The sequence below is a fragment of the Agelaius phoeniceus genome (assembly GCF_051311805.1).
Source record: "Agelaius phoeniceus isolate bAgePho1 chromosome W unlocalized genomic scaffold, bAgePho1.hap1 SUPER_W_unloc_2, whole genome shotgun sequence".
In the NCBI taxonomy this organism is placed as follows: Eukaryota; Metazoa; Chordata; class Aves; order Passeriformes; family Icteridae; genus Agelaius; species Agelaius phoeniceus.
In genome coordinates this window covers 7,379,797-7,406,834 of record NW_027509867.1, presented here as the reverse complement: position 1 = coordinate 7,406,834, position 27,038 = coordinate 7,379,797, and the positions used below count along the sequence as shown (strand labels likewise).

The 27,038-nt window shown below is 49.3% G+C and overlaps 2 protein-coding genes across 2 annotated transcripts in view; one reads left to right on the top strand and one right to left on the bottom strand.

Annotated features, from left to right (window-relative positions):
* LOC143692689 (uncharacterized) overlaps nt 1-27,038 on the bottom strand; it is a 365,642-nt gene that overhangs the window by 185,254 nt on the left and 153,350 nt on the right.
* LOC143692598 (olfactory receptor 14J1-like) lies at nt 9,462-10,049 on the top strand. Its single transcript, XM_077172849.1, has one exon. The coding sequence runs from the start codon at nt 9,462-9,464 to the stop codon at nt 10,047-10,049; it is 588 nt and encodes a 195-aa protein (XP_077028964.1).

Genomic DNA, 27,038 nt, shown 5'->3' with positions numbered 1-27,038 from the left:
TTGTGGCCAGGAAGACACAGTGAGTTGTGTTTTTCTTTTCCCTGTAAACAGTTATATCTAAACAGTTTTATTTATCCCTTCTGTTATCAATATTATTTCTGTTCCATTTGTTCCTTATCTCATTGCTGTTCCCATTAAATTGTTCTTATCCCAGCCCGGGATCTTTGCCTTTTGTGCTTTCCATGGGAGGCGGGAGGGCAGCGAGGGCAGCGCGGTTTTAGCGGGAGCAGGAAATTGGGGAATCCCATTCCTGAAGCCCGGCCCGTGGAAACCGAGCATCCCAGCTGGTGCCAGCCCTGGTGGCCATGGCAGCAGCCTTGGGAGCGGGTCCCTGGCTGGGGCTGTGGGAACCTCTTCCCTCTGGTGCCCAGGGACAGGAGTGGAGGGAGCGGCTGCAGCTGAGTCGGGGCAGGCTCAGGTTGGATGTCAGGAAAAGGTTTTTGCCCAGAGGCTGCTGGGGCCCTGGCCAGGCTCCCCAGGGCAGGGTCCCAGCTCCAGGGCTCTCTGAGCTGCAGCAGCGTTTGGCCAGCGCTGCCAGGCCCAGGCTGGCATTGTTGGGGTGTCCTGTGCAGGGCCAGCAGTTGGACTGGAGGATCCTGATGGGTCCCTCCCAGCTCAGCCAATTCTGTGGCTCTGGGATCCCATCAGCCTGGGGATGGGGCTGCCAATGGTTGCCATGGCAACAGGCTCTGGCTGCAGGCCTGAGCTGGTGTCCATGGCAACCACCCCTGGCATGGGGTCTCCATGGAGCAGCCGAGGGACTGAGCATAGCAAGAGGGGGCTGGTGATGGTTGCCATGGAAACTGACCATAGCAAGAGGGGGCTGGTGATGTTTGCCATGGAAACAGACCATAGCAACAGGGGGCTGGGGATGGTTGCCTGCTAAGGATCGGATTTGTCACAGGCCCTCAGAGGGGTTCCATGGGAACTTTCCAAGAATCTCCAGGCTGTTCCAGAGCTGCAATGTCACAGGCAGAGACAGGAGCTCCATGGAGACTTCCCAGGGCTTTCTGGAATGGTAAAGAGCCCTGTGGTCAGAGGCAGTCACAGCCATTCCATGGTGACATCCCAGGGCACCTTGGGCTGCAAAGGCACCCATCTGTCACAGGCACTCATGGGGGCTCCACGGTGACATCCCAGGAGTCCCCAGGCTGCCAAAGAGCCGGGATGTCCCAGACACTCACAGGGGTTCCTGTCATGGGCACAGTGGGAGCTTCAGGCAAAGTTTATTAGAGAAGCTCCTGTTGGGTCACAAGGTGCAGAAAGGAGCCCCAATAGCCCCCACAGATCCCCAAATTTCACCGTTGAATCAGAGATGACACAGACTCAGATCAGAAGGCTAAGGGCTAAAAGCCACCTGTTTTTTCAGTCCTCTTCTTTTATATCTTGATTTGCTACAGGTAGACCCCACTGGTCATTTAATCAACACATTTCACATGATTGGCCAATTAAGCCAACACCCTTTAGTAAACAACTTTATGGAAAAAAGCCAATGTATAAGAAACATTGTAGAGGCACCAGTTATTGATGTTTGTTTCATGTTGGGCCTTTCTGGGGGCTCCCTGGATGGGGGAAACCCTCTGTAGCAGTTCTGTGCCAGGTAAAAGGAGATGCATGGGACTTTTTCAGTCTTCAGCTTCTTGTTTTTTCTTATCTTATCTGAAGTTTTGCTTTGCTCTGCTCACCAGGCTCAACATGCTGGGAAAACACCTCAAAATGGTACTAAAATGAATGGTTTAAAGGTCGTTTAAAGTTTTCTCATCCAATTAATTCTTAAAACCTACATTATTTCTACTTATCAACCACTAACTCATCCCTTGACTGTCCACATAACCTCTGCACTGTGCTTTCCTTGACCAATCACCCTGTGCCACCAACACTGCAGAAAATGGAGTAGATGAAGAAGAAGACAGGGACTACACCCAAATTCCTGCATCTTGCTTCCTATCTAGACCGTACTAGAAATCCCAAAACCTAAATTTCTCACCCAAGTGACATAGTATGCTACTCTCTATTACCTATTCCACACCTTAGTAAATTCTAATCACGCGCAAAGTCCTGGAAGTCCTCTCCATGGGCGAAGGTTAAAGGCAGTGTTTCTCTGGGGGTCAGGACCCCTCAGAGCAGACAGAGAAATATTCCCTGTGCCCTGGGTTCCCACAGATTTAATCTAAAATCTTTTAACCCTTAACATGTCAAGTTAGCCAAAAATGTTCCAGGTAAGCAGGATTAGAAGGAGAAGAAATAGAGAACCACAGAAAGACAGAAGATCCATAGAAAGACACGCACATGGGTACCAACTGCTGGGGTTCCAGCATCACCAACAGAGGAACCCCAGGAGAAAGCAGGATCCAGACGCTGGGCTGGCCTCGTGCTCCGGCTTTTAACCCCCTGGGCCTTCATGGCCCCGCCCCTGGGGTGGGACTGCCAGTTGCTTGTCCAATCAGAGCCAGGGTAGCACCAGCTGCTGGCGTGTGATTGATTGACAGCTGGGCCAATCAGAGCTGGGTTAGCACCGCCCCCTGCTGTGTGATTGGCAGCTCTGCCAGGCCAGGGCTGGGGGCGGGGCTCTGTCCCACCACAAACCAAGGCCTGACCCGGCCCTGGCCCCACACGGGCATTCCGAGCATCCCAAGGTGTCTCGGGACATGGATCTCATCCAGCCTCTGACAGCGACCACGGTGACACTACGGAACCTCATGGAGCCATGGGTCACTTGTGACAATGGAGATCCAAGGAAACAATGGTGAGACTGTGGAATCCAGGAATCATGGAATCAAGGAGACCATTGTGCAAATCATGGGCCCTATGGAAGCAAGGATCAATGATCAAACTGTGCTTTGATTGTGATTGATTTAAAATAGAAACAAGGAGCCATTGTTACACAGCGGGGCCACATGGAGCCACGGGAACCCTGTGACTCTGTTGGGGCTCATGAAACCAAGAAGCCATTGTGACATTGCCAGAGCTCATCGAATCAAGGAGACCATTGTGACAGTGTTAGGACCCATGAAGTCCATGGAACATGGAACAGGCCTGCCTGGTTTGGCCTCCTGGGGGCTGTCTGACAGGTCCCACTGAATTTGGCATGTCAAGGGCCACTTCCCATCTGACCATGAAGCACTGGGGCTCTGTGCTTTTATTCCTATGGGAAAGAACTGTCTTTCTTCTCCAGGCTCCCATGGCTGAAATTAGGATTGTGCATCTAAAATTCCCTATATCCAAGGGTTACTCCCAGACAAAATCTGCCCATACAGTCAAGTCTGGCCAGCCTTGGCCTCTGGTGACTGCCTCTCATCTGACCTTGCACCACTGGGGCTCACTTGTTTCTCTCCTATGGAGACCATTGTGACACTGCGGAGCATTGTGGAACCAATGGGCCATGGTGACACTGCAGGCCCTTGTGGAACCTGTGACACTGTAGGAACTTGTGGAACCAAGGGGAACATTGTGACCCTGCAGGGTACCATGGATCCAAGGGGCCACTGTGACACTGTGGGGCCTTGTGGAACCAAGGACATCTTTGTGGCTCTGTTGGGCCGCATGGTCCCAAGGGGCCAGTGTGAAGCAGCAGGGCTTTGTGGAACCAAGAGGCCATTGCTGCATTTCAGGGCCTCATGGAGCCAAAGGGCCGTTGTGATCCTGCAGGGCACCGTGGATCCATGGAGAGCATTGTGGCATTGCAAGGCCCCATGGAATCATGGAGACCATTGTGACACTGTGGGGCCTCATGGAAGGAAGGGGCCATTGTGGCACTATGGGAACTTGTGGAACCAAGGGAATCATTGTTGCACTACTGGGCCCCAATGGAACCAAGGGGCCATTGGACACAGCCAGGCTTCATGGAACCCAAAGGCCATTCTGACACTGTGGGGCCTTGTGGAACCATGGAGACCATTAAGATCCTTAAGGACTTGTGTAATCAAGGGGCCATTATGACACCTGAGGGCCTCATGGGAGCAAGGAGCCATTGTGACACTGCAGGGCCCTGTGGAACCAAGGGAACATGAAACAGCTGTGGCTGCCTTGGCCTCCCAGGGGCCACCTGACAGGTCTGGCTGACCTTGGAATGTGGAAGGCCACTCCCATCTGCCCCTGAAACACTGGGGCTCTGGGCTTTTCTTTTTATGGAAAAGAACTGTCCATTCTTTCCAGGCATCCATGGCCAAAATTTAGAATTCCACCTCCAAATTTCTGTGTATGAAAGGATTCCTGCCAGACAAAAGCTGCCAGGACAAACAAATCTGGCTGGTCTTTGACTCCTGAGTGCCAGAACTCACCTGTTTTCCAAACACTGGAAAGGGATCTGTACTTTTCCTTTTATGGAAAAAATCATCCTTCTCCAGGCACAAATGTCTGAAATTAGGACTCCACATTCATAATTTCAAATATCCAAGGGTTGCTCCAAGCAAACCTGCCAGGACAGACAGGTCAGGCTTGCCTTGGCCTCTGGTGGCTGCCGTTCATCAGCTCCTGAAACACAAGGGCTCCGTGGTTTCCTTCCTATGCAGACCAATGTGACATTTGGGAGCCTTGTGAAATGCAGGGGCCATTGTGACACTGCAGAGCACCATGGATCCAAGGGACCATTGTGACACTGTGGGGCCTCGTGGAACCAAGGACATCATTGTGGCTCTGTTAGGCTGCATGGTCCCAAGGGACCAGAGCAAAGAAGCAATGTGGGAGTTAGCCCAGCTGTAACTCAGAGTCAGCCAGATTTTACCTCGGAAGAACTGGGCGTGAGTTTCAAGCCCTGGGAATCATGTGTTTAACTTAGGGTGAGCTTGAGAGTTCGCCCATAAGCCTTTAGTGTTGTTATGCTAAGTTGTCCAAGTTCTCCTCCCCTATTGGTTACTTGTTTCCCCTATAGGGTTATTGTTCTAGAGTGTTCTACCCCCAAGTGTACATGTTGTTACTTCCCCTTTGTCTCGGGTCTTAGGATCCTGCCCCTCATACTGTTCTCGACTTCTCCATGTTTATTGTTTTTCACCCTGTTATTAAAGTTCCTTTTAAGCAACTCCATTGATCCTGCTCCTTTTCATTTTCCCCACCCTTGCCCTGAAGTCAGGGAACCAGAGAGGTTTGTCACAGCCACCCTCATTGTGACCTTTGGCGCCCGAACAGGGACCATGACACTCAGGGCTCCCTGTGTCAGTCACGTCAGCTGGGGTTAGCTGATGGATAGGCCAGCGCTCCCTGGGATTTTGGATTGTGCCGGGCCCAGTGGATTCATCGTTGCTTCAAGGGATCTTGCACAGGATCAGCAGGGACAACAACAGTTTCACCTGCATAGGATTGCAGGTGGGTTTGGGGAAATGCAAGACATTTATTGCCCATTTTGTCACAGTGTTTTTACAATATGCACCCATGTCCCATAACTGATTTGGGGCATTCCAGTGGCTCTTCCCCATAAGGCAGAGAAAGAGAAAAATGGGCAGCCAGATGTCCAAAGTAGAAAGGAGCATATATGGGTGCTTTAATTCTCACTGATCATGACATAATATTTTGAAAGAACGAATTAAAATCAATCATGAGGTGGATCATTAAAAATTTTCCAGACACCTCTGCTGACGAAATCCATACCACTGAATTTTGGGAGTCACTGGGAGTTAAATTGTACAACCTTTCGATCAAAAGGGACCCCATTGCACCCTGCATGCTCCCCATCTTCCACACCATCCTTGAGACCCTTCACCAGCAAGCAGTGTGTTGAAAACTCGATCCCTTTGTCACTCCTAACTTGGGACCTCCCCTCAAAACCTGCCTTTCTCAGACCTTCCAAGATGGTCCAAGATGGCAATGGCCACGCAGTCTTGGAGCATCATGCCCTGGAGACTCAAGACAGAAGGAGCCCGAATGTGGCACGGGAGCCCAACCATCCTCCCTCCATCTTGGCTCCTCCACTTCCTGCTACCACAGCCTTCACTTCCGCCCTGAACGAACCTCCAGACTCCGCCCCCATAACTGCGGGTCACACCCCCAGTGTCAATCGTCCCCTCCACCCTGGGCCATGCCTCCAGTTAAGGAAGGAGACTGGCAAATAGCCTCGAAACTCCTCATTGCCCTGGTATGTTATGAAAGAAGGGGGCAGAATCCCAGGTATCAACCATTGGTTTACGGGGAAATCAAGGATCTGTGTAGGGCAGCTAAAGACCATAGGAAGGGACGTACCTTGTTTTAATGGCATAATGAGGGCCATGTTTACCCCACGTCTTAACTCCCTAAGATTTAAAATATATTATGACCATGTTGTTGTCACCTACAGAATACACCCTGTGGGAAGGGGGATGGAAGTGTTTACTAAATCAATTAATAGCAGACTATGCTAATAATGAGGCAAGGGCAGAATTGACAATCAACCATCTAGCTGGAGAAGGACAACACAGCCTGCCAGATGATCAAGCAGCAGGTATCCCCAGAGAAGTATTGGATGATATCAAAGAGATGGCTTTGAAAACTTTAATCCAGGTGTTGGATGGTAGCACCCCCAATTTGGACTACCTTGGGTGGCTGCAGCTAAAGCTTTAGGGCAATCAGACCATCCTGGGTGCCTGTTAAGTAAGCAAACCAATGCTGCCTCCCTCACATTGAGTGGCTGCTCTCAGACACAGAGACCATCAGACACGCCACCTTGCAGAACAGTGATAGAGTTTTTACTCTGGGCACATGGGCATGGCTGTGTAGACTCTGAGGGCATGTGCTGCATGAACCTCTCCAGCCACAGCCAGTCAATCCACAAGAGCATTCAGGTACTGAAGGAAGGGGTCAAGAAGCTTCAAGTGGAAAACAAAGACTGGTTCAATAAACTCTTCCAATCCAAGGGACTAAAAGGGCTGGATGATGTCTAGCTACAACAGGACTCTTCATTCTCTTAGTGGTTGTTGTTGTATTGTTAATTGTCCCATGTTTGCTTGGATGCTTTTAGAAAGTCTTACAAAATTCTTTCAATTCCATCTTTGTGTTAAAACAGAAAGGGCTAAGATACCCAACACAGGCTCCTCATGGACTCCTTGGAGGAGAGAATTGGAGGCCAGGATGGCACAAAAACCTCCCAGAGACTCAGTGTGGGAAGGAAAATCCTTAAAAATAGCTAAAAGTATTCTTAGATCCAAAGTACCTTAAAAACCTTGAGTATCTGAAAGTATTAATGAGCCCCACTGAGTGTCAGTACAAAGCTCTCAAGGGACTCGTTAAAGCAGATAATTGGGGCCATGATTGCACAAACCTCTTCCAAAGTCTGTATCAAAAGGGAAACACCAAGTACCTTCAAATAACTCAAGTACCTTGAAGTATTAATGAGCCCCACTGAGTGTTGTTAATGACAAAGCCTCTCCAGGGACTAATTACAGCAGATAATTGGAGGCCATGATTGCACAAACCTCTCAGAGACTGCAAGGCAAAAGCCAAAGCCAAAGTCCTTTGAAAAACCTGCAGTCCCTGCAGGGAGCATGAAGGAGCCCCCAGGGCCATTGCTGAGCAAGGCTCCCCAGGGACTCCTTGCAGCAGATCCTTGAGGCCACTGGGATGTGGGCTAGGGGGGGATGCTGAGGGCAGCACAAGGGGCTGACAGTGCCCAGCCTGGCTGGGGCTGTGCCAGGAGGCCCCAGGGCCTCAGGACAAGGTGTCTCCTCCCAGCCCTTGCTGGCACAGACCCTGCTGTGCCCCAGGGCACCAAGACTTGGCTTCTCTCTGTCCCCACCTGTCATCACTGCCTGCAGTTCTCTGCCCTGCCTGGGGCCTGGGGACACTTGCTCAGTCGTGTCCCTCTCTGGGAGCCATTAAAAGTCCAAGAAAGTTTGGAGTTGGATTCTGACGTGGAGTTCTGCAGAGGTTTCTTCAGCTCCCTCTCAGGGACTGATGCTCAGGGCCTGAGCACAAAGCCCCAGAGGCTGATTAAAGTCCTTGTGCTGTGTCTGTGCTGCTGAGCTGGGCTGGGCTCCTGGCACAGAGGCAGCTCCTGCTCACCAAGAAGAGCTTCAAAAGCACATTTCTCTGGATGAGCAGCTCTTCTGCCAGCCCAGCAGGGCTGGGGCACTGCCTGCAGCCAGCCCGGGCACAGCCCAGAGGCACAGAGAGCTTCAATCAGTCAGGGCTGGGAAGGGGCTGAGAAGTGCCTGGGGCACAATCACTGTCAGCCCTTGGCACAGGAACCTCTGGCTGCAGGACAATGCAGCTGCAGCTCCTGGAGCCATCTCCTCAAGCTGGAGCATGCCAATGCCTGCAGAGCCTGTGAGTACAACTCTGTGTATTTCTGGGGCAGGGGAGGTAAAATGCTCATGAAATTCTGACATGCTGAGGAGTTCTGATCAGTCATAGAATATTTCCAGGGCAAGGGTTTTGTTCAAAATGAGGAAATTTCCTAAGACTAGGTATTCAGTTTACTACTACTGGAGAATGGCAGGGAGGAGGGGATACATATTAAAGATTAATTCTGAATTATTAATTATTAATTTTGACAAGATCCTGAGACATCCGAACTGTTCCTTTCAGTGATCAATAGGTTCACAGGAGATCCCTAATGTGCTTTCAGCCCCTCTGCCCATGGACAGCAGCAGCATCACCTTTGCTGGAGCCATCAGGCTCAGTCTGAGCTGTCCTTTCTCCAAGCTGCAAACAGAACCTGCCCCCAGCCAGTGCCCTGCAAACAGGCAGGGTTCTGTAGGGCCAAGGAGAGTGCACAGAGATTTGGGGTCTGTGAGTGCTGGCAGGGAGAGATCAGGCACAGGGAAACACCTGCAGGAGGGAAATCTGCAGGAAGCAGAGAGAAGATCAGGCAATGAGAGAAACCAAACCCCAGCAATGCTGTGGCAGGGAGAGTTTAGAGATGCCCACAGGAGCCCCTGCAGTGCAGCCCCTCCCTCTGAACAAGCCCCCTCCCTCCTGTGCCCCAGCCAAGCCTCTGCCCTCAGCCTGGGAGTTCCTGATATCTAAGAATAGAAGAAGAGACATAGGGGGAGCTTAAAAAGAAAATCCTAGAACTCTTAAACACCAAAAGCTGTCTGTGTGTTCCAGGGGAGGGTGTATGGGAAAAGGCTTTGATTTTGTTTACAGGTATCTCCTCTAACTCTTCACTGTCCTTTTCTCCACAAACAGGTGCCCATGTGCAGCCCCAGCAAATGTCCAACAGCAGCTCCATCAGGCATTTCCTCCTGCTGGCATTGGCAGACACGCGGCAGCTGCAGCTCCTGCACTTCTGCCTCTTGCTGGGCATCTCCCTGGCTGCCCTCCTGGGCAACAGCCTCATCATCAGCGCCGTAGCCTGCGGCCACCACCTGCACACGCCCATGTTCTTCTTCCTGCTCAACCTGGCCCTCACTGACCTGGGCTCCATCTGCACCACTGTCCCCAAAGCCATGCACAATTCCCTCTGGGACACCAGCAACATCTCCTACACAGCATGTGCTGCTCAGCTCTTCTTCTATCTGTTCTTTCTTGGATCAGAGTATTACCTCCTGACCATCATGTGCTACGACCGCTACGTGTCCATCTGCAAACCCCTGCACTACGGGACCCTCCTGGGCAGCAGAGCTTGTGCCCACATGGCAGCAGCTGCCTGGGCCAGTGCCTTTCTCACTGCTCTCATGCACACGGCCAATACATTTTCCCTGCCCCTGTGCCATGGCAATGCCCTGGGCCAGTTCTTCTGTGAAATCCCCCAGATCCTCAAGCTCTCATGCTCCAAATCCTACCTCAGGGAACTGGGGCTTCTTTCTGTTAGTGTCTATTTAGCACTTGGCTGTTTTGTGTTTATTGTTTTCTCCTATGTGCAGATCTTCAGGGTTGTGCTGAGGATCCCCTCTGAGCAGGGACGGCACAAAGCCTTTTCCACCTGCCTCCCTCACCTGGCTGTGCTATCCCTGTTCATCAGCACTGCAATATTTGCTCACCTGAAGCCCCCTTCCATCTCCTCTCCATCCCTGGATCTGGCCCTGTCAGTTCTGTACTCGGTGGTGCCTCCAGCCCTGAACCCCCTCATCTACAGCCTGAGGAACCAGGAGCTCAAGGCTGCAGTGTGGAGACTGATGTCTGAATGGTTTCGGAAACATTAAACTGCTGGCCAATTTCTGCATATCACTTGTAATAAAATTCATCTTTCATACTTCTTGTTGGTTTCAATTGGAATTTCTTTTTATTTTTTTTACTTTTTTCATATTATCTACAAATAAATGTCATTGTTTGTGCCATTTCTCATTTTGTTTCTCTCCATCTTCCCTGTGCCCACAGACTGTGTCAATGAGGGGTTGTGCTCTTGGTGGCTTTAAATTAACTAAAGGATCTCCTAGCAGAGTTTTCTGCAGAGATCCCCTTGTGTTCCGTTCTCTGGAGCTGCAGCAGCAATGTCTGTGTGCAGAGCTGGGGCAGATCAGTGCTGGCACAGCAGCTCTGCTCCTGCTGGCCACACCATTCCTGATCCAGGCCAGGAGCCATTGGCCTTCTTGCCCACCTGGGCACACTGCTGCCTCATGTCCATCAGTCCCTGCAGGTCCCTTTCTGCCTGGCTGCTCTCCAGCCACTCTGTCCCCAGCCTGTAGCACTGGGGCCAAATATCAGGGCCTAGCACTTGGATTTGTTAAACCTCACCTTGTTGGGTTCATCCTCTGGGTCCAGCCTATCAAGGTCCCTGTGCAGACCACTCGTATGTTCTCTCAGATCAAAACTCACATCCAGCTTGGTGACATCTGCATAGAAGTCCTAGGTTCCAAGGGGCCCCTCAGTGTCACAACGGCCTCTTAGTTACACCAGGCCCTGCACTGTCACACTGGTCTCCTTGGTTTCATGAGACCATGCAGATCAAGAATGGACTCCTTGCTTCCATGGGGCCCCAAAATGTGACAATGGTCCCCTTGGTTCCACAAGTCCCCTCAGAGTCACAATGGACTCCTTGTTTCCACCAGGCCACACAGTGTCACAGCATTATTCCAGATCCCTTGAGGCCCCATCGTGTCACAGTGGCCCCTTGGTTACACAGGATCCTGCAGTGTCACAATGTCTCCTTGGTTCCATGAGGCCCAGCAGTGTCAGAACGGCCCCTTGGTTCCACTGGGCCCTGCAGTCTCCCAATGGTCTCCTTGGTTTTGCAGTGTCAAAATGGTGAAACCCCTTGGTTACACAATGCCCTGCAGTGTCACAATGGCCTCTGTGGTTCCACGAGGGCCCAGAGTGTCACGGGGCACTCCCTGGGTCCATTTGGCCCCACAGCACCACCATGGAGCCCTGGATCTGTGGGGCTGCACGGTGTCACCCTGGTCCTCTTAGTTCCACAAGGCCCTGCAGTGTCACAAAGGTCCCAGAGTGTCCCAATCATCACAGAATGACAGAATCAAATAGGCTGGAAAAGACCTTTGGGATCATCAAGTCCAACCAATGCCCTAATACTGCCTTGTCACCCAGACCATGCCACTGAGTGCCACTGGAGAGGGACAGTGACTCTGCCACCTCCCCCCTGGCCAGCCCATTCCAGTTCCCACTCACCCTTTCTGTGAAGAACTCCTTCCTATTGTCCAGCCTGAGCCTCCCCTGGTGCAGCTTAAGGCTGGGTCTTCTTGTCCTGCCCTCCAGCAGATCCACACTCACACCCAGCTTGGTGCCATCTGCAATTTGTGAATGCTGCACTCGATCCCCTCACCCAGATCATCAGTGAAGATATTAAACAGGACTGGGCCCAGCACAGATCCCTGGGGACAGCACCAGTGCCTGGACACCAGCTGGGTGCAGCACCATCCCCACCACTCTCTGGGCCCAGCCTCCAGCCAGCTCTTAAATCTCCCAGCCAGGAGGGGACCTGCCCAAGCCGTGGGCTGCAGCTTTTCCAGGGAATGCTGTCAGAGACAGAGTCAAAGGCTCTGCTGGAGTCCAGGCACACAACATCCACAGCCTTTCCCGCATCCACAGGTGGGTCACCTGGGCATAAAAGGAGACCAGGTTGGTCAGGCAGGACCTGCCAGCCCTAAATCCACGCTGGCTGGCTCTGATCCCTGGGCCATCCTGTGGGTGCCCTTTGATGGCACTCAAGGTGATCTGTTCCATAACCTTGACAGGCACCCAGGTCAGGCTGACAGGCCTGGAGTTCCCCAGCTCCTCCTTCCTGCCCTTCCTGGGGATGGGCTCACACTGGCACCTCCAGTGCTCTGGGACCTCCCTGCTGAGCCAGGACTGATGGTAAATGATGGAGAGCAGCTTGGGGAGCTCATCCACAGCTCCCTCATCCCCCTGGGATGGATCCCATCTGATCCCATACACCTATGAGCATCTGAGTGGCTCAGCATGTCCCCAGCTGCTTCCTCCTGGATTCCAGGGGGCTGTTCTGCTCCCTGTGCCCATCTACCAGCTCAGGAAAACACTTGTCCTGAGGGAAACCTGTCCTAATATTGAAAAGTGAGGCAAATAAGCTGTTAAGTAGCTCAGCCTTTTCCTTATCTTTAGTTACTATATTCTCTACTGCATCCAATAAAGAGTAGAGGTTCTTCTTCTCCCTACTTTTGCTATAATTTTTTTTATAAAAACCTTTTTTTTTACAGAAGCCGCCAGGTGAAGTTCTAATTGAGCTTTCACATCTCAACTTTTCTTTCTGAATAACCCATCGAAATCCTTAAATGCTTCTTGAGTGTCCAGTCCTTTTATCCCCCGAGTTCCCACAAAAGCTCCATGGGCAGCCAGGACAGTCATTTTCCTCACCAGCTCATCTTTTGCCACACTGGGACAGGCTGCTCCTTCCCCCTTAAATTACTTTCTTGAAATGTGTCCATCCTTCCTGGACCCCTTTGTTTTTAAGGGCTGTTTCCCTTAAAACAAATCAGGACCTGATTCAGTACTCCCCAAATCAGCATCCTCAATAGGCCAAAGTCTGCCCTTCCTAATTCCAGTGCAGAAGTTTTTTTGCTGCCCCTCCTTCTTTCACAGAACATTGAAAACCTGATTATTTCATGGTCACTGTGCCCCAGGCAGCCTCTGAGCCCCACATCTGCCCCCAGCCCTTCTCTGTCTGTGAACAGCAGCAGACAGAGCTTTCATTGGCAGTGGGAGCGTTACCAAAGATTCGGTAAAACAGAAAACTCTTTTTAGCCCTAATGTAGCATTAAGAAGCAGCATTCTTTATTCAGCTGGATGCAAGGGGGAGAGCTCCTCCCCAAGCTGTGCATGCTGAGTACAGGAGAGTTTGTGTTTATTTTCTGTATTTTGCACACACATTCATTGATTGTCATGGACTAAACATGCATATGATAATCATTTCCCCAAAATCATTGACATACATCCCCTCCCCTTTACCCATGTGTTCTTCTGTCCTGGGGGTCTCTCTGGTGGTCCCTGGTGGTCGTGGACCCCAATGTTCCAGTGGGCCTGGCTGAGCTGGCAGGACCCTGAGGCTGCTGAACTTCCAGTTCCCCTTCTCACACAATGGGCCTTGTGTGGTTTCCATAGGCCTGGGGATGTGGAGAACAAGCTCCAGGTGTCAGCTCACCTGGTGTAGGCAATTGATCATCTGGGAACATGAGGTCACAGAGTGGGCTATGACATCACAGAGTGGGTCATGTGAGGTCATTGATCACCTATGACGTCATAGACTGCCTCTGTGACATCACAGAACAGACTATGACCTCACAGAGTTAGCTCTGACATCAGAGACCAGCTGTGTGACTTTAGAGAAGGGGCTGGGACCTCACAGAGCAGGCTGTGACATCCCAGAGGGGCTGTGTGACATCCCAGAGGGGCTGTGTCAGGTCACTGGGTTGGTCACTCGGCCCCAGCTCCCCCTCACAGTTTCTCCCAACAAGTCCAATGCTGTCCATGCCCAGCGGGGTCCCTGTCCCCCGGGATCCCCCCGGCCCACCTGGAGCCACAGCATCCACCAAAGGATGTTCCACAGGATCCACCCCAGAGCCTGACATGGGGACAAGGGGCCAGGGCTGTGTGACCAGGACATCAAGGACGGGGATTATCCAGGTCACTGTGGCCTGGCTTGGGTTGCCCAGGGCAGGAAAGATGTCTGGCAGCTGGAGCAGGGTCTGGGAAGGGCCTCCAAGGTGGGGCTGGAGCCCTTGGGCTGTGAGCAGAGGCTGAGGGAGCTGGGCTTGTCCAGCCCAGAGCAGGGAAGGCTGAGGGGCTCCTCATCCCAGCCTGGCAGTGCCAGCGAGGAGGGGATGGAGAACACAGAGCCAGGCTCTTCACCGGGGGCCTGGTGGGAGACAAAAGCCAATGGGTGGAAGGGGAAAGAGGGGAGATCAGCCAGGACAGGAGGAGATGAAATGAGTCAGGCTGGTTTCAGCATTTCCTCAGCACCAAAAACAGCCTGACCTCCCTTCTCCGTCCACCACTGACAGCTTTGCAAATCAGGAATTGTTGGAGCTGTTTTGTACCCACTCCAGGATGAGCATCCTGATACAAGTATGTAATTGTGTTTATATCTACTACAGGATCACGTTTGTCTAAAATTAATTCTAGTATGGAAATCACTTGTGGATGGTGGACTCCTCAGATGCTGCTGGGACATTGCACTTAGCTCTGGGAAGAGTATGATTGTTATTAAATTGTGTCCTCTTCAACCATGGTCTGTTGGCCATGAAGAGAAACTTTCTGTGCCTTTGAGTCTCACCAGTTCCTGACCCCCAAAGGACACAAACCTGGTGAGTTGTGGCTCCCACTCCAGTGGTGGCACTTGCACCTCCCTCCATCCCCAGAGCAGAGCTGCCTTGTCCCAGAGAGTCCCTGGCAATGCAGGGATGAAGGAAACAGAACAGGCTGGGGGGATCAGGGGCAGGGCAGAGCCAGGGAGAAGAATGACTTTTGCATTTGATGGAGCTGCGCCTTCCCTTGGCTTTGTTGGCTGACAAGAAATGAACATCCCTCTGTGTCTCGGGCAGCTCCTTCTCCAAGGAAAGCAGGTGGGAGTGGGAGCCAAGGAGCTGAAAGCTGCAGGTGCAGCCTGGGCTGGAGGGAGCTCAGATTTGCACAAGGCTGCTCTGAGTGCCAGGGCTTGGATGGGGGAAATGGTGGGCTGGGGGTAGGGACAGAGTCTGATTGATTGTCAGCCATGAAGGGTCTTGATTTTCATATCCATTCAAACTGCATGAGGAGGTACTTGGATTCAGTGTCAATTGGAGATTGCACATATGATTGAATTAACAAGAAAACAAATCTAAACAGGACCTAAAAAATCTTTTCTCGCTGTCTGTTTAAATATCATGTATTCAGTTTCAATGCACTACTGAGATCTACTTAACCACAAAGGATTTGAAAATTAAAATCAAATGATTCCCAGAGGCTTGGCTTGTTCAGGTGTTCTGAATGTTCATGAGCCCTGGGACACTGAATTCCTGCACTGAAGAGCTGAAGGCTGAACAAGCCTCTGGAGCAGGGAAATTCAGCAGCAGCCTCCAAGTTGCTGAGGATGTCAGCAGCCCCCAGTGAGGCCATCCCTGCCCAGAGACCGTGGGGGAATGGGCAGACAAGGAGAGCGTCCCTGGGGCTGGGGCAGCACAACTCAGAGGCACCAGTGGCTCCAGCTGGGCAATGGAGTGTGGAATGTGGCTGGGAAAGCCCTGCCTGGGCTGGGCCAAGCAGCACAGACAAGCCCTGACTCACATTCCTAAAATAATTCTCTCAAGGAGATATTTAAAAGGAATTACAATTGTTTGTGTCCTCTGAGTTAGGTGCACTGGAGAAATACCAGTACAAGAGATTCTAGGAGCTCAAAACAACCAAACAGCCTTCCCTGGGAAGTTCAGAAAATCAGAGAAACTTTGGCAAAAGATTTATTATGACATTGTAGTGGTTTTGTTTTGTCAATTTAAGATTTTTCTATTATTGAGATTTCTTAATTAATGGATTGATGAGTATGGGGGGTTTTAGTGTCAGTAATTATTTATCTATTTATTTTATTGTGAGATTGTAATATGAGAATAATAAAGTAGGCCTAAGATTTTAAAAGGGTATATAGAAAAATTTATTTAAAATAAATTTATAAAGAAAAAATGTAGTAAGAATTAAATAATTTATTTAGAACACTTTTTTTTCTTTACAACTTTTTTTTTTTACTGACAATGTAAAGAATGTAAACTTAAAATTTCTAGTTAGTTTACTATTTATAGAATTGTTTTTCTTTAGTTTACTTAGGGAGAGGAGTTTTTCTTGTTAAGGTTGTGGAGATATTTTACAAGAGGAAAAAATATACTTTTTTGTGGCTCTTAATTTTGCCATGGATAAAACCTGTCTGGGAACTTTGTTCTTGTGAAGTTGTTTTTATTGCTACAAGCTTTTTCACAGCTTGCTGATGGGCCATGTTGACTTATGAGGTATTGTTTTAAAGATGACTCATTTAAAGGTATAAGTTTTTATTATTTACTTTTAAAATTATTTTTATTTCTGGGAATAGAGATCTTGTCTTGGAGATACTGGATTACTTTTTTTCCCTATTTAAGCATTTTATGAAATTAAAGTATTTTTGACATTTGTTTATTTTAGTTTATGGAGGTTTTTCTTTGATAATAATTTGAATTTTTAAAAATATTATTTTGTGTTATAAAGAAAAAGAGTTTTTTTCTTTATAGTTTACAAGAGGATTTTAGTTTTAAGAGTAAAGTATTTTTTATTCATTTTTTTTAGGATTTAATCTCTTCTTTACTTACTTTGATGGTTTTATATTAGTTTTTTACAGGCTTGTATTTTGTTTCTTTTCTTTTACTCATGGGAGGATTGAAGTATTGAAAGAGTAAACACCTGACCTGCTGGCAGCGTGTGGTGGAAGTTGTGGTTGGGTTGTGTTAGGATTGGTTCTATGGTTGGTTTTAGGGTTTTTTGTGTTTTAGTTGTAGGGTTATTTTGTGTGGGTTGTAGATTGTAGGGGTGTTGGTTTTAGTTGTGTTGCGGGGAGGGGACTTGATGGTGAGATTTTAATAGCTGTGGTTGGCTTTGTTCTGGTTGGGGTTTTGTAGCCTCTTTTGTTTTCCTGTTTGGGAGTTGTTGGGGTTTGGTTTGGTCAGAATGGGGCTGATGGAGGGGGGCAGCCTGGGGAGGAGGGAAGGGGCTGAGCCCATGGCAGGGTTGCTTGGTTTGGTTGAGATGGGGGCTGGAGCCCGCTGCTTCTTTGTTGACTGGGAAAGAAAGGGGAGGTTCCTGGGTGTTTTCATCGTTAACATTTGTATTTCACAGAGGCGTGTTCAGTATCTCAGTGGTTTAACAGATTGTCAGTTACACAAAAAGTTATGTATCACTTTTTAAAATTCTTCTAATGTCAAATTACAACAGATATTCAATCAACAAAAAACACTTCTCAAAGCATTGACTTGGCCCATTCAACTTCACATACTCTAAGCCTGTTCAATTTCATGTTAATAAGAATTTACAGGAGCACAGAAACAGAAGAAGATGCAGAAAGAGAGAAAGACAAAAAAGATGCAGAGAGGCACACACACAGCTACCAACTCCTGGATTCCAGCAGTGTTCAGATGGAAATTCCAAGAGGATGCAGGGTCAAGATGTGTGCTTGCCTTGTGGTCAGCCTTCAATAGCCCTTGGTCTCCCTGGGCCCTTCCCCCAGGTGGGGCTTGGGCTCATTTGGTCCCTCAGGAGCTGGGCTGGGGCTGCAGAGGTGGCTGTGGAGCATTGCCTGTGCTGTGCCGGGGACTGGCAGCCACTGCTGGGCTGGGATAGAGGCTCTGGGGGGATTGGGGTTCCAGGGCAGGGCAGGGCTGGGCTTCCAGGGCAGGGCAAGGCTGGACCTGCCCCCTCCTCTCCCCCACACATGAAATGTTTCCAGCCAACAATCTCCTCCAGTCTGTCTCAACAGGCAATGTTGTAGGTGGAATCCCAATTCTGGCCATGGGAACCTGGCTGAGAAGGACAGTTCTTTTCCATAGGAAGGAAAGGATGGAGACCCAGTGTTTCAGTAGCAGATGAGAGGAGACCCTCAACATGCCAGAGTCAGCTGGACCAGTCAGGCAGCCCCCAGGATGCCAAACAAGCCACACCTATACTGTGTTCTCCTGGTTCCATTGGCCCTGCAGTGTCACAATGGTCTCTGTGGTTCCAGAGGCCTCACAATGTCACAATGGTTCCCTTGGTCCTATGGATCTCCCCAGCGTCACTATGGTGCCCTTGGTTCCATGAGGCCCCATGGTATCACAATGGGTCCTTGGTTCCATGTTGCCACACAATGTCAGAATGCTCTGCTTGGTTCCATGGGACCTCATTGTGTCACAATGGTCTCACTGGTTCCATGTGGCCCTGCAGTGTCAGAACATCCTCTTGGTTTCTGAGGCTCACAAAGGTCTCCATGATTCCATGGTGTCCCACAGTGTCACAAGGGCTCCTTGGTTCCATGACACCCCAAAGTGTCATAATGGTCTCATCATTCCATGGGGCCCTTCAGGGTCACAATGGTCCCTTGGTCTCACAGGGCCCCACAGTGTCACAATGGTCCCTTGGTTCCATGGGCCCTGTGCTGCTGCATTCCCCCCTCCCCTTCTCAGGCCGCCCTGCCAGCTGAGAAATGCTCCTTGGGGCTCGGCCTTGGCCAACAGCCCCTGGGCTCAGCTCCTCTGCAGCTCATCACAAACACTGTCTGCTCCAGGTACTGCTGCTGCCCAACCAGCTCCTGCTTTCTGGAGGAGCAGCCCTGGGAACTGCTTTTGTTCCCTCCGTGGCACAACATCCCTGTTCTCACACTGCTAAAGAAAGCTGTTGGTGCCAAGTGCGGCCAGGATGAACCATTGCTGGGACTGAAGCCCCTCTCTTGGGGCCCTACAAACAGCGCTCCAAAAGGAGCCCTTGGAGCTCTCCTGGGCCAGCGACTCCCTCTGAGTGGGGCCTCTCCCAGCCGGGAACTCTCCCGTTTGCTGCACTCGGGGATCCCCAACAACGACGGAGCCTGGGCCGATCCCCCCACTCCTCCAGGCTCAACCCTTCACCCGCTGGGGAGATGCCAAAGGATCCACAGGGAGCATTTCCTGCCCTCAGGGGAATTTCTCCCAGGTGCCTTGCACTGACTCTTTGTGTCTGTGTGCACACAGGAGTGCCTGTGCTGGGGAAATGTGGCAGAAATGCTGCTCTCTGAGGGGCTTGGGTGCCTTGGAAAGCTGAATCAGTGAGGCCTCTAAGTGAGGTTACATCATGAGGAATAAGTTAAATGGTGTTAAGAGCTTTTTTTGCTAAGTAAAGTTTAATATGTTATAATCTAAGTTGAATATTGTTTCATTTTTTTTCCACCATTAAATCATTAAGTCATAGGTTGTGAGTTAGATTACGTACTGTTAAGTGCTGTTCATTTGCTAAATTGTGAAGTTGAAGGTATCAGTTAAGGTTAAGGTCTGAGTTAAGTCCTGTTAAGTGTGAGGCCTGTTAAGCTTTTTAGCTGTATTCTTTTTATCCTTGCCCTCACTGTCCTCGTGTCTCATACACACACACAGGGACAGTTCTTGGTTTATTTCTGGTTTGATTGCCTGGATTTTGTTTGGTTTTGTTGTTGCTTTGTTTCCTTGGTGTGCCTGAAGTGTCCAGTCAGCAGCAGAGTGACTCTTGCCAAGGAACTCTGTGCTGCTGTCCCTTAATATTCAATCTGGTTTTTGCTGTTCCTTTGCTGTGGATTTTTTCAGCGCTCTCAAGGCCTCGTTGGTACCAGGGTGAAGGAGCCCTGGCCCAGGCTCTGGCCCTGGGGGACACGGGGACGCTGCCGGGGGGTCCCTGTCCCCCTGTGCCACCCCCAGGGCCCCGGCCCCCGTCCCCGTGTCAGGCTCTGGGGTCGATCTCGTGGAACATCCTCTGGGGGAGGCTGCGGCGCCGGGGGCGGGGGGACCCGGGGGGACAGGGGACCCCGCTGTGCACGAGCAGGGTTGGACTGCTCTGGGGGGGAACTGTGAGGGGGGCCGGGGCAGAGTGACCTCCCCAGTGACCTCACACAGCCCCTGGGATGTCACACAGCCCCTGTGATGTTACACAGCTGCACTGTGATGTCACAGAAGACTCTCATGTCAAAGAGTGACACTGCAATGTCACAGTTTGTTCTGTGATGTCACAGCCTCTTCTGTGATGTTACACAGCCAACTAGTGATGTCACAACCCACTCCCTCATGTCACAGAGCCACCCTCTATGATGGCAAGATCTTCTCTATGGCCACACACCCTATTCTATGATGTCACAGACAGCTGTGTGATGTCACAACCCCCTCAGTGATGCCACAAATCCCTCTCTGTGATGTCATACTGCCACTCTGTAATGTCACAGCACACACTTTGACCTCACAGCAAGCTCTATGATGTCATACAGCCATGCCTTGATGTAACAATCTGCTCTGTGATGTCACACAGTCCCCTCTATGATGCTCAGTCACCTCAATGACCTCACACAAGGAACTCTGTGGTGTCATAGCCCAATCTGTGACCTCACAAGCCCACTCTGTGCTGTCACACAGCCCCTTGCTGACATCCCAGTTGCGCTGTGCCTCCATGACACAGCCACAGAGGAGCTGCTGTGACACAGCCCCCTCTGGGACATGCCACAGCCCCTGCCAGTGCTGAGCCCCTGGGAGCTCTGTCTGTGCCCTGCTGGTGTCCCTGAGGGGCCCTGGCAGTGCCCCAGCCCTGCTGGGCTGTGCACAGGAGCTGCTCCTGGCCAGAGCTGTCTCTCTGCAGCTCTGCTGCCCTTGCCAGGAGCTGCCTCTGGGCCAGGAGCCCGGCCCAGCTCAGCAGCACAGACACAGCACAAGGGCTGTAATGACCCTCTGGGGCTTTGGTGCTCTTTGCATCAGACTCTGCCCCTCAGAGAGGGCTCAAAGAACTTCTCAGGGACTCAAAGTGAGATTGAGACACTGAAGTTTCTCATACTTTAAACAGATCCTTCTGAAGGACAGGACTGAGAAAGTGTCCCCAGGTTCCAAGCAGAGCAGAACACTGGAGGCAATGATGACAGGTGGGGACAAACAAGGCAAAGGTGTCTCTGGTGCTGAGCAAATGTTCCCGTGTGGTCTCAAGCAATGTTAGTAGATGCTATTAAGGAGTTAGGAGCAGGGTTACAAAAACAGGCAGAATCATCACAAAACCAAATGCTAGCCGCGCTCGCTCCACTCCAGGCACCAGCAATAAATACTCCACGGGCTCCATCTGCTGGCCGATTCAAATGCTACCGGTGTGGAGGTACGGAGCACATGTGATGGGCTTGTCCCGATATCAGTGTTTGGTGTCACAATTGTCACTTGGATACCCACAACACCGGAGCCTGCAGACGCCGCTCGGGAAACGGGAAAGCCAGCGCGCCCACCAGCCACCACTCTCAGACACAAGTAGCAGCTGTCACCGCTTCAGCTCAGCTTCCCTTCAACCAGCCACCACCGGGAGCCTCGGATTGGATATGGCAGCCGCAGCAGCAGTAACCCTGATGACCCAACCGGAAAAGGTTCCAACTGGAATAATGGGACCAATCATCATTGATGGACAACCTATGGGAGCTTTACTTCTGGGACAATCATTGGCCACCATGATGGGATTATTTGTTTTATCTGGAGTAATAGACGCTGATTATACAGGGGAGATTTGTGTTATGGTGCATACTCTTTTTCCAGCTATGCAAATCGAAAAAAGACAAAGAATAGCTCAATTGATTCCTTTGGAACAGTTGGCTAAAACTTTACCCCCTCGTCAAGCACAGTCGAGAGGAGAGCATGGATTTGGTTCCACTGGAGGGCTTAATCTTTTAACAATGAACCTGAATGAACGACCAAAGCGCACTGTAATATTGGATTATCAGGGTGAAAAGCAAACCTTGGAAGGATTATTGGATACTGGCGCAGACTCCAGCATTGTGAGTCCGGATTTTTGGCCCCACAACTGGCCATTACAGCCAACCACAGTGCCAGTAACCAGAGTTGGAGGCCTGACATTTGCAAGAAACACACCCGTGCTATCTGTGACTATTGATTGCAAAACTGTGCGGGGTGTTTTATCAGTTGTACCTTTGCCTCCTACTGTGCAGTGCCTCATTGGTCGGGACATTTTGGCTCAAATGGGAGTAGTACTGACAAATGAGCACCCTTTGGGCTAAAGGCCATTGCATGGACTTTCCCAATCCCATTAACCTGGACCACGGATGTTCCGGTATGGGTTAAGCAGTGCCTTTAAAAAGGGAGAGTCTCGAACAAGTTCACATACTGGTATATGAACAATATAAACAAGGACATTTACAGTTGTCAACAAGCCCATGGAATACCCCTATCTTTGTGATTAAAAAGAAGTCGGGAAAGTATCGCTTAATACATGATTTGCGGGCTGTAAATGAACAAATGGAGCCTATGGGGGCCTTACAACCAGGATTACCTAATCCAGCTATGCTGCCAAGAAACTGGCCACTTTTGATTATTGATCTGAAGGACTGCTTCTTTACTATTGCTCTGCATCCTCGAGACACTCGGACGTTTGCATTCACTCTGCCGGCTTTAAACAGAGGGGAGCCGGACAAGAGATTTGAATGGGTTTCTCTTCCCCAGGGCATGCGGAACAGCGCCACCTTGTGTCAACTCTATGTCGATGCAGCTTTACAACCCTTACGGCATGCCTGGCCTGGCACAATCATTTACCATTATATGGATGATATTTTATTTGCACAACCAGAACCTTTTGCAGGTCAACAAATTCAGGCAATACACGATGCTTTGAAGCGCTATGGATTGACTGTAGCTTCTGAGAAAATTCAGTTATCTGCACCTTGGAAATATCTGGGGTGGACACTTACTGATCAAATTGTTACCCCTCAGAAATTGCAATTAAACATTAAATTGCATACATTGCATGATGTTCAGAAATTACTGGGAGACCTACAGTGGCTACGCCCCATTGTTGGTATCCCTAATGAACTGTTAGATGAACTTCGACCTTTGCTAAAGGGAACTGATCCGGCACAGCCTGTTCGTATAACCCCTGAACAGGTTAAGACACTGCAGCAGATATTGGACTGTGTCACACAAGGCAGTGTTCGGAGACGTGATCTTGATCTTCCTATACAGTTGACAGTTTGGTGTGGACCAAAATTTTTACTGGGTGCACTTACTCAGCATAACAGAAAAACAGGGGAGATATGGGCCTTGGAATGGATATCTCCTCCACTTCAACAACATAAAACCCTTCTTCAAAAAATTGAAATTTTAGCTGATTTGCTCAAAAAGGGTTGTGAACGGGCGGTACAGATTACGGGAAAGGAACCTGATCAGATACAGATACCAATGAAAAAGGATACATTGACATGGTATCTGGCAAACAGTATGGAGTTACAAGAGGCCCTATTGGGAGCCGGTAGTGTGATTGCCACTGATGATATTCCCAATATACCGTTGAATTGGATAGGACAGTGGGGTTGGATTCAATGCCCAAAAAGATCACTAAAGCCCTTATTGGATGCTATAACTGTTTATATGGATGCAGGAAGAAAATCCAAAACTGCTGCAGTGACCTGGCAATGTCCAAAAGAGGGACAATGGCATCATCATATACTCCAAGCTACCGAGATGGGTACTTTACAAACGATGGAGCTGTTGGCTGTTGTATGGGCCATGATGCATTTCTCTGGGCCTCTCAACATCGTGATGGATTCTTTGTATGTTGCAGGAGTGTGTGAGCAAATAGAGGATGCCTCTATAAAAGAGGTTCAAAACAGGAGTTTGCATGAACTGTTTATGCAGTTGCAGAGAGCAATTAAGCTAAGAAAGCATTCTTTTTGTGTTATCCATATCAGAAATCACAAATGGGATATTGGTCTGGGAGAGGGTAACATGCAAGCAGATAAATTAGTCTCAATCACACAAGCAACTCCGATTCCCAAACAAACCATAGCCAGAGAGGCGCACTCCATGTTCCACCAAAATGCAAAAGGCCTCCATAGAGAATTTCAGATATCTATGGAGGAGGCACGGGCAATAGTCAAAGCCTGTCCTATATGTAGTCATCATAATGGAGGCTGTGGACTAGGTCTGGGAGTTAACCCAAGAGGGCTGAGCACAAATGAGACCTGGCAAATGGATGTCACACATGTGGCAGAGTTTGGGATGTTGAAGTACGTACATGTTACCATAGACACTTACAGTCATTTTATATGGGCCACAGCACAGACTGGTGAAAAAGCAGGGCAGGTGGAGAGACATCTTAGCAGTTGTTTTGCAGTAATGGGAGTGCCACAGCGCATCAAGACAGATAATGGGCCTGCTTACTGTAGCAAAAGAATAAAGCAATTCATGCAAATGTGGGGGATAGAACACGTAACAGGCATCCCTAATTCTCCTGCAGGGCAAGCGATCGTAGAGAGAGCAAATGGTACCTTGAAAACATATCTGAGTAAGTACACAGATATCAGAGAGCCACAAGAAAGATTGCTGAAGTGTTTGTTTGTTTTGAACCACTTGTGTGTTTTCGGGGAAAATAAGGTTCCTGCTGTGATTCGTCATTATGTACAAGAAACAGATGGTGTGAAGCAAGATGCATGGGTAAGATACAGAGATCCTAAAACAGGACAATGGCAAGGTCCTGCTAAAGTGTTATATTGAGGTCGTGGGTATCTTTGTGTTTCTACCCCTACAGGATCTCTGTGGATACCTGCTAAATGGACCCGAGCAGCTGTGTTTGATGGAACACCTCGATCAGCTGAGCGAAGAAGATCGTCAGCGAGTGGAGACAAGGCTGTTGATCATCCTTCGACCGATACTTCTTGAACTGAAAGGACAGTGTAATGCTGCCATCGATCGAGCAGTTGATCGGTGCAAATCTATTGATAACATATTAAGCTTGCATTCAATGTTTTCTGATTTTGAATTTAAAGGGCCTAGAAATTTAGCTTGTATTAAGTGTCAAGAGAGACATTGTGCTGCATGGATACTGCTTTTTTGTGGAGGTTGTCAGGAAACTAAGTGGGTACATCAATCCCAATTATCTGAATTGTGGTGTAGAAAGTATAATTTCTATTGGCAGTTTAACTCTTGGCAGAGAGAACTTAAATCGTTTACAGGACTACCTGGCCTCCAAGGGTTACAGTTGTATGAATCCCCAGAACAGAAAATCCTTGCATGGTTTAGATGGGAAACACAACATTTAGTCAAACGTGTTTTGGGGCTATCTCAGTCATGTATTTTGCAGACTAAGTGTGATAAAAATATTCCTCTGTCACAGTCAAGTGTGATAGGTCCTATTTCAGAAGGTCAGGATCCCAACCAAGTGTGGAAGGATTGTTTGAAGGACCTAAAGAAGCTAAATCTGAGAAAAAAGAGATATTCTTAAAAGTTTGTGACAGACATGATGGCCGGGTGGTTCAAAATAGTGCCTGGAAAGATCAGGGTGATATGGAGACCTTATGCTATTGCGTTATTAATTTTTGCTTCTTTTGTGGACAGTGTAGACCATCAGGCATGGGCCCCACTTCAGCCCAAGACTAACATATGGGTCACCCTGGCAAACTTAACTAAACAGCAGACTATTTGCCTGTCATTATCTTCTCCTGGCAATCCATTCACAACCTGTTTGGTTGGATTGCCGGCAGATCCCTGGCCGTGCCCTTTGCATGTACCAACTTGTAAGGTCAGCAATGCTAGGATGAGTGTGGATAATTGGGATCAATGGGTTTCTCACTTTCCTATAGCACCACAGGAACCCCAAGAGTTGGAGCTGTTAAGGTCAGTGATGGCAGATGCATGCATTCATTTTAACCATAGAAGCCTGCTGTCAGTCAAGAACCATTCTAATGTTGTAACTTCCAGCATGGCTGTCTATCGAAATGCATCGGCCTGGTGCAATTATACAACAAAGAGAGTGTCAGTCTCATCAAATGACCCTATTCAATTGCCAGCAGGATATTTCCTGATATGTGGAGACCGTGCCTGGGCCGGTATCCCATCAATGCTGCACGGGGGACCATGTACACTTGGACGGCTGTCTCTACTTACACCCAACATGTCCATGATACTAAACATGAGCCGCCGCCATCATAGAGGCAGACGAATGGCTCATGCATTTGCAGCCGACTGCCAGGATGATGTAAAGTTTTGGTCTCCAGCGGCCATAGTTGCAGCATCTTTCTTAGCTCCAGGGGTATCAGTAGCAGGTGCTCGTGCTATTTTAAACAAGTTGGGATGTCGGCTTGCTAAACAAACAAATGCAACTTCTTTAGCGATTTCTAGTCTTTTGCTTGATGTTGATTCTATTTGCCATGCGACACTTCAAAATAGAACTGCAATTGATTTTCTCTTACTTGCACAAGTCCATGGCTGTGATGAATTTGAGGGCATGTGTTGCATGAATCTTTCTGATCATGCACAGTCTGTACACTCACAGCTCTCTGAGTTACGGAGGTTAACTGGGAACTTACAGGTAGAATCAGGCCTTGGTATTGATGGGTGGCTCAAATCTTTAAGCTTAGGATCATGGTTACGCTCTATTGTTAAGGTTAGCATTGTAGTAGCTATTGTAGCTTTGTTGTTAGTATTAATTTTGCCATGTTTTTGTATATGCTTACAGAATATGGTGCGAAAGATGATAACTACCGCATTTAATCAAACCATGCTTGTTCAACAGAAAAACGGGGGAAATGTTGAGAGCTTTTTGGATAATTGGCTAGCTGAGAAGGGCCACTTTGATGTGATACCGTTGGATAAGGATAGGGGAAACAAGCTGGGGATTGTGCAACCAGTGTCCAATCACTGACATAGGTCACAGTGACCTTGGCTGAAACAGGAAGATGGGGGAGAAAATCGCTTGCCAGAAAATGAAGATAGCCTAGGTAGAGAAGCTACAAGAATGTAAACATAGAAACAAAATAATCATTAGAGCATAGAAGGAGGTGTGGTTGATCTAAGTGTGCTTTAGCCAATAATGAGCTCAGCTTTTACAATATGTATAAGCTTCATTAACACCAATATAAATACGTGCGAGCTATCAATAAACTTTGGGATTTGCTATTCACGCATATTGTGTGAGGCATTTCTTCCGCCGTTCACAACACCTGAAACCACCCTTGGGGCAGTTGCAGGATGAGCCCTGGGCCTCCTCTTCAGAAGCTCCAGCAGCCCAGGTCCCTCAGC

Bases quoted from the DNA above. Each gene is read 5' to 3' on its own strand.
- LOC143692598 (XM_077172849.1), top strand. From the start codon at position 9,462: ATGTGCTACGACCGCTACGTGTCCATCTGCAAACCCCTGCACTACGGG.